General features: G+C 40.7%; 1 protein-coding gene across 7 annotated transcripts in view; it reads left to right on the top strand.

Annotated features, from left to right (window-relative positions):
- LOC139478555 (choline transporter-like protein 1) overlaps positions 1–12,368 on the top strand; it is a 260,716-nt gene that overhangs the window by 189,021 nt on the left and 59,327 nt on the right. For all 7 annotated transcript variants that reach the window (XM_071261061.1, XM_071261062.1, XM_071261064.1 and 4 more), the window contains one exon: positions 2,844–2,899. In XM_071261061.1, the coding sequence (XP_071117162.1) occupies positions 2,876–2,899 (24 nt within the window). In that variant the 5' untranslated portion in view covers positions 2,844–2,875. The remainder of the gene's footprint in view (positions 1–2,843; positions 2,900–12,368) is intronic.

A 12,368-nucleotide genomic window follows, 5' to 3' on the forward strand; every position in this document is an offset into this window, starting at 1 on the left:
ATGGAGTGTATCTCTCACTCACTCACTCACTCACTCACTCACTCACTCACTCACTCACTCACTCACTCAACTCACTCAACTCAACTCAACTCAACTCAACTCAACTCAACTCAACTCAACTCACTCAACCACCCACCCACTCACTCACTCACTCATTTTTCCCGGGCAATATCTCCTGGGATGTTAAAGACAAATATTAATATTGTCAAAGATACGGAGGGATTATCACAGGTAGATTAGTATGTTTAAATAAATACTGTTTCTGTTACCAAAGTGCAATCAAATATTTGAAAACCTTGTGCAAATTAGTTCTCCCTGTTCATGTCATTAACTGAACGTCCTCCATATTTATTGATACACATTGTCAATATTGCACTGTCAACTCCTTGAACAATGAGCTTATGCAGTCATTTGTAAACAAACATGTGACACGGCTCAAACACACGATGAACAATATCGATAATTAGCATCTATAATTATAACAACAATCAATTTATTTCATTTCTATCAAATCTGATATCAAGCAGGGCTGCTGCTCATTGATATCAAATCAAGTTATTATCCAAGTCATATGACCTTTCTCCTCTCCCTGGGGACCATACTAATTTCTCAGCCAGTCTGTTTGGCGCTGAAACTTGAAACTCACATTATCTTCACCTCCCACTGGGTACCCATTTACTGCAGGATGAAAGGAAGCACAATTGATCCAAGCCATTTACATACACTGACACCACATGGCATTACATCACACAGTTTTGAGACACACTTTGCTTTAATAGTTGGTGCCAAATGACTTTTGAGTCTATTTGACCAGACCCGTGAAGATTCGGGGTAGAATAGGTCTTCAGCAACCCATACTTGCCGTGAAAGACGACTATGCTTGTCGTAAGAGGCAACTAACTGGATCGGGTGTCAGGCTCGCTGAATTTGTTGATGCATGTCATCGTATCCCAATTGCACGGATTGATGCTCATGATGTCAATCACTGGATTATCTGGTCTAGATTTGATTATTTACAGACCGCCGTCATTATGATAAATTAAAAATTGCTGGATGCGGCGTTAAACAACAAACAAACAAAGAAACTAATCTATTTGACCAAACTTGGCTCTTAGCATCGCATTCTGTAGATTTTAGTGTTATTATGTGGACAACTATTAGCTGAGATTACTAAGCCCTCGATACCAGTGAAGATTCCGGGGTGGAATAGGTCTTCAGCAACCCATGCTTGCCGTAAAAGGTGACTATGCTTGTCATAAAAGGCAACTAACAGGATCGGTGGTCAGGCTCGCTGAATTGGTAGGATGCATGTCATCGTATCCCGATTGCAATGATTGATGCTCATGATGTCAATCACTGGATTGTCTGGTCCAGACTCGATTATTTACAGACCGCCCTCATATAGCTGGAACATTGCTGAGAGCGGCGTTAAACAACAAACAAACAAACAACTAAGCCTTCGTGGCCAAAGTCGGCGATTGCGAAGACTCGGGAGTACTGTTGAAAGCAAAATATTCAGAACAAGACATTGCAAGGAAACCGTAGATGGTCTCAGGGGTCAAGTCTGTTTTGCTGTCCAGCCAGGTGCAACTTGTGCCCAGCCATGCATCAACGTTCCCCACTGATGTATAATGTGCCCAGCCTACTCTCCATTATCGGTAAAACCTCACTGTATCTTCTAGTCAAGACAAACTCCTTGCACCAATATGTCTCCAAAGTACTCTCTGTACTAAAGTAGCTGTGATCTAAACTCCTGACTGTGCATACATCCTTGAATAGAGGATGAGTAGGGTTTTATGCTGCAATGTTTCAGATATATGCTTGTTCCTCTTGTGCACATTGTATCAAACATGTTTAAAATGTGCCTTTCATGTGGTCACTTTAAGAAAACAAATGTTATGACCTTTCTCTGTTAATCTTTTGCCAACTTGAATGCCCTTTCAGACATTTCTGTGAAAGCGATTTCAATGACTTTCAATATATATTTTACAGACAATAAAGAACTTTGCCATTTGCTTTTATCTTATACAATGAGAAAGAGAAATGTATGAACCTTTTTTAATTAATATGATCTATGGCCAAATGAAGGACAGCAAATGAAAAAATGAAAACATTAAGGACTTTGAAACTCAAGTACAATGAATTAATTTAGAAATAGTTCAGGTAAAGTTCAATAATCTAGATGTAGTTTGAGTCACCTACAATCATGCTGATAAGTTAGGAATCATATACCATTTCCCTATCATTCTCTAGACAAAACTGCTCTTTGAATACAATTCATTCTAATAATAAGTTAGAGATTGTACCACAAAAACTGTTTTTCGAATTCATATTTAAGGAAGGAGTTGATCATTCGCTAAGAATATGGATGCGAACATAGCTGTATTTGAACCATTATTGTTTGTCCTTATTTCAAACAAAACTATAACACATTATAGCACATTATAGCACATTATAGCACATTATAGCACCTCAGAGGGCAGCTTGGGTTGTACGATTCCCATGAGCGCGAATGAAATTCAAGTGCACTCTGATACATTGCAGGGTACAATAAACTTCAGATCAAGTGTTAACACCAGAACCTAGGTATATAGATGCCGATATGATTGATGTTGGAAACAAAATTACCTCCATGTTGTGTGGAGGGAGGAGATGATTCACAATGGGTTTTATGTGGTCTGCCATTGATTTCCATGGTCTGGCAATGTCCTTGTGTGGAGTGTCATGGTGGAATAGAGACAGATTTGTGAGGCGTGGATGGTAACAGATTCCCTGCTGCTGCTGCTGCTGCTGTTGCTGTAGCCGGTGCTCCCTGATATTAATGGTATGTCTCTTTGTTTCAGATAGAGTTGGTGCTGCCATCTAGATCAGCATCATGTGTGGGAGCTGTCATGATCATGTAAGTCCTCACCTTTGCAGTAGCTTCACCTGGGAGACTAACTTGCTTGTCTTTAACATGCCACACTTGTCCCTCTAGTCCACACTTACCTCTCTAATCCACACTTACCTCTCTAGTCCACACTTGTCCCTCTAGTCCACACTTACCTCTCTAATCCACACTTACCTCTCTAGTCCACACTTGTCCCTCTAGTCCACACTTACCTCTCTAATCCACACTTACCTCTCTAGTCCACACTTGTCCCTCTAGTCCACACTTGTCCCTCTAGTCCACACTTACCTCTCTAATCCACACTTACCTCTCTAGTCCACACTTACCTCTCTAGTCCACACTTGTCCCTCTAGTCCACACTTACCTCTCTAATCCACACTTACCTCTCTAGTCCACACTTGTCCCTCTAGTCCACACTAAACTCTCTAGTCCACACTTACCTCTCTAATCAACACTTACCTATCTAGTCCACACTTGTCCCTCTAGTCCACACTTGTCCCTCTAGTCCACACTTACCTCTCTAATCCACACTTACCTCTCTAGTCCACACTTGTCCCTCTAGTCCACACTTACCTCTCTAATCCACACTTACCTCTCTAGTCCACACTTGTCCCTCTAGTCCACACTTACCTCTCTAATCCACACTTACCTCTCTAATCCACACTTACCTCTCTAGTCCACACTTGTCCCTCTAGTCCACACTTACCTCTCTAGTCCACACTTACCTCTCTAATCCACACTTACCTCTCTAGTCCACACTAAACTCTCTAGTCCACACTTGTCCCTCTAGTCCACACTTACCTCTCTAATCCACACTTACCTCTCTAGTCCACACTTGTCCCTCTAGTCCACACTAAACTCTCTAGTCCACACTTACCTCTCTAATCCACACTTACCTATCTAGTCCACACTTGTCCCTCTAGTCCACACTTGTCCCTCTAGTCCACACTTACCTCTCTAATCCACACTTACCTCTCTAGTCCACACTTGTCCCTCTAGTCCACACTAAACTCTCTAGTCCACACTTACCTCTCTAATCCACACTTACCTCTCTAGTCCACACTTGTCCCTCTAGTCCACACTTACCTCTCTAATCCACACTTACCTCTCTAATCCACACTTACCTCTCTAGTCCACACTTGTCCCTCTAGTCCACACTTACCTCTCTAATCCACACTTACCTCTCTAGTCCACACTTGTCCCTCTAGTCCACACTAAACTCTCTAGTCCACACTTACCTCTCTAATCCACACTTACCTATCTAGTCCACACTTGTCCCTTTAGTCCACACTTGTCCCTCTAGTCCACACTTACCTCTCTAATCCACACTTACCTCTCTAATCCACACTTACCTCTCTAGTCCACACTTGTCCCTCTAGTCCACACTTGTCCTTCTAGTCCACACTAAACTCTCTAGTCCACACTTACCTCTCTAATCCACACTTACCTCTCTAATCCACACTTACCTTTCTAGTCCACACTTGTCCCTCTAGTCCACACTTACCTCTCTAGTCCACACTTACTTCTCTAGTCCACACTTGTCCCTCTAGTCCACACTTACCTCTCTAGTCCACACTTACCTTTCTAGTCCACACTTGTCCCTCTAGTCCACACTTGTCCCTCTAGTCCACACTTACCTCTCTAGTCCACACTTACCTCTCTAGTCCACACTTACCTATCTAGTCCACACTTACCTCTCTAGTCCACACTTACCTCTCTAGTCCACACTTACCTCTCTAATCCACACTTGCCTCTCTAGTCCACACTTACCTCTCTAATCCACACTTACCTCTCTAGTCCACACTTACCTCTCTAATCCACACTTACCTCTCTAATCCACACTTACCTCTCTAATCCACACTTACCTCTCTAGTCCACACTTACCTCTCTAGTCCACACTTACCTCTCTAGTCCACACTTACCTCTCTAATCCACACTTACCTCTCTAGTCCACACTTACTCTTCAGAAAAGTCCTCACTTACCGCTCTAGTAAAGTCCACTCTTACCTGTCTAGAACATTCCACAGTTACCTCTCTAGAACAGTCCACACTTACCTATCTAGAAAAGACAACACTTTCCTCTCTAGAAAAGTCTACACTTTCTTCTCCAGAAAAGTCCACACTTACTTCTCTTGAAAAGTCCACACTTTCTTCTCCAGAAAAGTGCACACTTGCTTTAAAAGTACTAGCTTGCTTCTCTTGAACACTCCAAAACCCCATACTTTTTCTCTTGAAAAACTTCAACATTGCTCCTTTAAATCCATTCTTGCTCCTCTTGAACATACCACACTTACCTCTCTAGAAAATTAAGAACTACTCACCTCTCAAGAGCATTCCACACTTTGTTCTCTAGAAAACTTCAAACTTACTTATTAGAATACAAACTGGCTTCTCTAAAAGAATTCAAGCTTGTCTCTTTAACTACAGATTATCTCCCTTGAAAACTTCATTCTTGCTTCTTGAACTGCAAATTTGTTACCTGGGGAAACTTCAAGCTTGCTTCTTAAACTGAAAAACACCTATACCCTCTAGAAAAAATTAAATTTGCTTATTAAACTTAAAAAAAAAAGCTCCTCTAAAGCTCCCAACTTGTTTCTCTAAAAGACTTCAAACTCACTTTTTTAAGAAATTAAGACTCACAACTCAAAATACCGAAGTCGGCTATGAAATGAATAAGTTGATATTGCATATAATTCTGATAACTCCAAACTTGATGCTCTATACTTCAAAACTATATTTTATTGAAAAATCAAAAGCTCCAGGGCTTGGTTCCCCAAAGTCTTAGCACCACGACTATCCCACACGCCTTAACATTGACTTGGGGCGGTCGGGTAGCCTAGTGGTTAAAGTGTTTGCTTGTCATGCCAAAGACCCGGGTTCGATTCCCAACATGGGTGCAATGTGTGAAGCCCATTTCTGGTGTCCCCCGCCGTGATATTGCTGGAATATTGTGACTTGGTTGATTGTGTGTCAACTTACCCCATCGGCATGGAGCAGTCACTGGATTGTCTGGTCTAGACTTGATTATTTAAAGGCCATAATTATCATGATGATGGGAAGAGAATATATGGATGTCAACTTCTTCATTATGAGGAACAGAACGTTTCGGAGTATATGCTTACTCCTTCATCAGGTGAATGAATGCCATGAGACAGAGAGCATATGTATGTACATGTAAGGACAACAAAATAATAAGATAACAAAAGGTGGAAAATAACAAAGGGTAGAAACTAACAAGCCAACAGATGATTGGTGCTGATAGGTGATTAGCAATAGGCAATTAGAGCCAAGACTTTACAGATCAGCGCTGATGGTATGGAAGCCAGTACTTAAGTTAACATAGATAAGTAATAGGTAATGGACACTGGGCAAACGGGAGACTGGGGTAATTAGCACTGATAGGTGAAAGAATGGAGACAGCAAAGAGCAATTTGAAGCCAGCTAGGTAAATAGCCCTGACAAAGATCAAATCAATAAGTTCCAATTATGTTGTTGTTTGATTGTTGTTTTTATGCCGCACTCAGCAATATTCCTGCTATATGATGTTTGTCTGTAAATAATTGAAACTGGAACAGACAATCCAGTGATTGACATCATGAGCATCGATTGATAGCAATTTTGGTACGATGACATGCATCAACCAAGTCTACGAGCCTGACCACTTGATCCCATTAGTTGCCTCTCTCAACAAGCATGGTCGCCTCTTACGGCAAACATGGGTTGCTGAAGTCATATTCTTTACTCGGATCTTCACCCGTTCACTATCCTGTAGATGGAACATTGCTGAGTGAGCATTTAAACAACAAACAAAGAAACAAATGATTAAACAGCCATGTCTCTCAGAATGCTCTTTGAACCTTTGCTGTATGTATTCATGAGCAATAATGGAAAGAAAAAAAATGAAAAAAATTATTTTGAAAGTTATTTCTTACATTAATCTATAACTAATTACATGGCAATATTTTAATCAGTATTAATAAGGAGGTTAATCAGAAATTTGCAACAAATTACTATTAAATGAATAAGACTTTATATTAATACTGAAGAAGATGAGTTTCATTCAGTAAACCTACTCTGGAATGCATCTCCCATTAAAACCCACTCACTATAAAACCCACTCACTATAAAACCCATTCTATCAGAGTGTGTGAACACAGCATTTAATCAGATTAATTTAACTACTTTACAATTATTGGATTCCTGAAGGAAATCAATCTTTATTACAAAATATGACTTTTGATATTGAATTATCTGTTTTGTAGCTTGTCTGTGATGTTTGACTTGTTTTGTGTGAACTCAGAATCATGCTTTAACTGTTCTTGTATATTGTGATTTACATTCCCAGGTGACATCTTAGCATCTTTCTTGTCTGTCTCCCAGACCCGAGAGAATATATTAAAAAGGAATCCAAATCAAGTCTAAAATGATTTGTCTTGTCTAGATTGCCTTGGTTGTAATGAAGCATTTCTGGGCTTCATTTAAATTTTTCCTTTTATTTTGTGGATAAATATTTTTTGATGAGATAAATTCTGTGGCTTAATGTTAATCTACATCTTGCTGTAAATAGTGCAGAATTACTGATGCATCGTAAACTTGGCTAATCGCTACCATCTATATACAGATGTGTATGGTCTCAGGGATGTATCTAGGCATTTTCAGAAGCCAGAAATTTAGTGCTGGTGTGCTGGAAATGTCAGTTAAAATTGTAAATTGGATTAAAATATTCCCAATTCCTGTTATATAGACATAACTAATGTTGTAGCTTTAAAGAGGTGACTAACTTCACCGACCATTAACAGGCAGAAACTTTCATGTTTAGTTTTATGTTGTTGCATTAAATGCAATGTTAAAAGACATCTGAAAGTAAGAACTTGGCATAAATTCCAATATTGAGCTATTTAATGTTTTTTCAAAAATTGACTGCAGGGGGTACTTAGTTTGGAATCCTAGATAAATCTCTGGGTCTGTTCCATATGGCATGTCAGTGTGCTAGTTCCATAAAACCTGCATATGTCAGGACTGGTATAGTGGAACGACATTCAACCCCTTGGCCACGTCATACCAATACATGTTAAAAGGGGGCACGCGATTCGCTGTGCTGAGTTGCATCCCTTGGGCATGCCAGAAACCTATGATTGTGGGTTCGAATCCCGCTTCGCTCCGATTATGTTTCTAGGTTTGTCAGCACCATACCCATGCTCGTGGGTTTCACCGAAGTGGTAAACATCCGAGACCTGAATTACTTCGTGCTTTCCTCCGACTTTAAGCTGACACGCCGTGATATAAGTGGAATACTGTTAAATGCAGTGTTAAACCCAACTAACTCACTCACTCACTCACTCACTCACATGTTAAAAGATGGTACTTGTTGTTACCCTGTCTGGAGCTCTGCTTTTAGAGGATAAAGCAAGGGCTGGTCGGCTTGGAGTCATTATACTGAGTAGGCTATCCATGTTAAACTGGGCAAGGTGTTGGCACTATAGAACCAGCATTAATCAGGACTAGTACAAGCAGTGTCTCACACACACACACACACACTTGCACACATGCATGTCACTGTCTAAGCGAATTAATTTTGAACATGACTATAAATACCCATTTCACCTCACCTATGTCAAAGTTGTAATATATTCAAAAATAAGTTTATCATTAACTGAATCAAAAACTTTTATAGAGTGGCAGTTTCCACAGAATCTCAATTAAATTGACATTCATGCATAAATTCATCCATGGTCTGAGTGACTGAGTGAGAATGGTTTTACACCGCTTTTAGCAATATTTCAGCAATATCACAGTGGGGGACACCAGAAATGAACTTCACATATTGTACCCATGTCGGGAATCGAACCCGGCTCTTCGGCGTGATGAGCAAACGCTTTAACCACTAGGCTCCCCGACCGCCCCTCCGTGGTTTGACCAATCACATATTGCTAAAAAGACAGCTTTGATTCAACCTGCAAAGAACACAAGTAAACCTTAATGATAGCGGTAATTATTGGAAAGAAGGAACTCTGCACCTTGCTTGGTGCACTTCAGAGAACTTTCCTCTGATAATTTTTCCTTAGACTGATGTCTTCAAGTTAATCAAATTATCCATACCATAATTCAGCTATCAAAACTGTGAAAAACACCTCATCACACCGGAGTGCATCAATAATTTTGTGAATGGGAACATCCCTTCGGTTTCATCGCCACTTATTTTGTAATGATAAGTTAATCATCAAGAACTATTCGTCCGGCAATTCGAAGAAAACTCTTCCGCAAAATTGAGATATAATTACTGAAGTAAGACTCTGTCTCACTGGTGACAATCATTAATGAATTGATCAAGCCAAATTCTTCATCACATGTTTATGAGTATAACACGTTGGCAAGGAAATGAGAACGCAGCTAAAAGATTGATCATGCCGGAACGCATTGCCAGTCTATCCACAATTTTGACCGTTTTGGTTTGATGTGTTCAAATCTAATTGACAGGAAAATGTTGATAGACCGTTCAGGAAGTGACCTCACATTCCCATCAGGCCTTGCTAGTAATGTTTTTACTGGTAGAATAAGTTGTATGGAAAACTGTTTACAGTAAATTGTGTCAGAGAAAGGTTATTCCACATGGGAAGTCTCATTGTCTGGCACTACTTCCTGTGCTTTTGAAAATATTGCACATGAATATTTTAGCTTGGTCATGCGCTCAAGTTCCTCAAAAGGCTGATAAACGGTGGGGAAAAAAGCCAATTCAGAAATTTTGGACAATATTACTTTTCTGAGATCTTGTTTCAGTCTTTGTGAGATGAATGTGTTATCCTGTGGGGAACATTGGCTTCTCGCGTCTGAGCATTGTGTTGTTTGGTGATTTATGAAACAGGTCCTTTCATATCAGGATTGGAATACAATGGAGTCAGTCTATAGGTTTGACTTGATCTTAGGCATTGCTTAATGATTTGGAAAAAGAATTAAAAATATAAATCATATATGTCCTGGTCGTGTTGTAAAAACAATCACTATGTATTTTCATGACTTTTGCCGAAAAAGAATTGCTTTTGATAATGTCATAATGTTTGGTGTGATCAACTATGAATGGCTATCTAAAAAAAAACAAAATAATTTATTGGAGTTTTTCAACTAGGAAAAATACTTTTCAGTATCAACTAAATGTTTTCTGTTTATTATGTATTGGTTTGGTGCAAATACACTGCATGTAACAGACTGTTGTGTATAGTATTTGCAGGGGATTTTCTGTAGGCTTTCACACCAATTGCTGATTTTTAAGTATCTATTCAGAGGAGCATCAGCCTATGTCCAGGTGACTATTCTTGTTGTTAGAGGAGACTAACAGGATTTGGTGGTCTGGCTCGCTGACTTGGTTGTTTCATGTCATCATATACCAATAGCATGGATCGATTCTCATGATGCCAATCACTGGCTTGTGTGGTCCAGACTCGATTATTTACAGACTACCGTCATATAGCTGGAATATTGCTGAGTGCGGCGTTAACCAACTAACAAACACACTTGTAAGAGTTATCATGGTGTGTATCAGGTGGGCAGGCTGTGTCCATATTCCAGTCTTGCTAATCACATGACACATGACATTATGTCCTTGCAAAGTGGCCTCCATTCTGTAGCTGTGTGTCCTTCGTCACGTTATCTGCGCCAGGATCGGAAAATACAGTACTGCTGTGCATCTTGCCCTGGTCAGGTTGTGAATCACTGGTTTGGCTGATCCAAACATGTTGATTTACAGGTGGAATTGATGTAACTGGAATATTGGCATAAAACAATTTTCATTCACCGTATTCTGTGGGGTATTCTTGGGGATGAAGTGTTACAGGTAACAGCAGTTACAGTTTTTGAAGCTTTTTCTCAGTGACTACTCCCCCCATTGGTACAATGTGTGAAGCTCATTCGTGATAACCACTTCCCATGTGGATACAACTCATAAATGGCTTATTCTCATTGGCCCCTCCCCACATGGGTACAATTCCTAAAGCTCATTCTCTTTGGCCTCTCCCCAACATGGGTACAATTCCTAAAGCTCATTCTCACTGGCCCCTTCCCACATGGGTACAATGCCTAAAGCTCATTCTCATTGGCCCCTTCCCACATGGGTACAAGATGTAAAGCTCATTCTCATTGGCCCCTCCCCACATGGGTACAAGATGTAAAGCTTATTCTCATTGGCCCCTCCCCACATGGGTACAAGATGTAAAGCTCATTTTCATTGGCCCCTCCCCAACATGGGTACAATGCTTAAGGCTCATTCTCATTGGCCCCTTCCCACATGGGTACAAGATGTAAAGCTCATTCTCTTTGGCCCCTCCCCACATGGGTACAAGATGTAAAGCTCATTCTCTTTGGCCCCTCCCCACATGGGTACAAGATGTAAAGCTCATTTTCATTGGCCCCTCCCCAACATGGGTACAATGCTTAAGGCTCATTCTCATTGGCCCCTTCCCACATGGGTACAAGATGTAAAGCTCATTCTCTTTGGCCCCTCCCCACATGGGTACAAGATGTAAAGCTCATTCTCTTTGGCCCCTCCCCACATGGGTACAAGATGTAAAGCTCATTTTCATTGGCCCCTCCCCAACATGGGTACAATGCTTAAGGCTCATTCTCATTGGCCCCTTCCCACATGGGTACAAGATGTAAAGCTCATTCTCTTTGGCCCCTCCCCACATGGGTACAAGATGTAAAGCTCATTCTCTTTGGCCCCTCCCCACATGGGTACAAGATGTAAAGCTCATTCTCTTTGGCCCCTCCCCAACATGGGTACAATTCCTAAAGCTCATTCTCATTGGCCCCTCCCCCACATGGGTACAATGCCTAAAGCTCATTCTCATTGGCCCCTCCCAACATGGGTATAAGATGTAAAGCTCATTTTCATTGGCCCCTCCCCAACATGGGTACAATGCTTAAGGCTCATTCTCATTGGCCCCTTCCCACATAGGTACAAGATGTAAAGCTCATTCTCATTGGCCCCTCCCCAACATGGGTACAATGCCTAAAGCTCATTCTCAATGGCCCCTACCCACATGGGTACAACGCCTAAAGCTCATTCTCATTGGCCCCTCCCCAACATGGGTACAAGATGTAAAGCTCATTTTCATTGGCCCCTCCCCCACATGGGTACAACGCCTAAAGCTCATTCTCATTGGCCCCTCCCCACATGGGTGCCTCATTTTACCTTTGAACAATATCAAAAGATTTTATTTTGTGAAGACGTCGGAACTGTTGTAAGGATGATAAGATGAAATAACAAAGACTAGGAACAAAAAGACCGATTTCTTTAAGAATGGAAACATTTACATCCAGGTAGCCAAACATCTAACTAAATTCGTTCTATGAGTAACAGGTGAAATTGAGATTAATAACAGTTAACATATCAACTCCATCCAACATAAACCCCCACACCTCCTCTTCCCAATTTTTTCCATGTTTTTGTTTTACAATGGGAATTTCTGATAAGCATTCAAGTAAA

The sequence above is a fragment of the Haliotis cracherodii genome, unplaced genomic scaffold (assembly GCF_022045235.1).
Source record: "Haliotis cracherodii isolate W230 unplaced genomic scaffold, xgHalCrac1.p SCAF_4, whole genome shotgun sequence".
Classification (NCBI taxonomy): Eukaryota; Metazoa; Mollusca; class Gastropoda; order Lepetellida; family Haliotidae; genus Haliotis; species Haliotis cracherodii.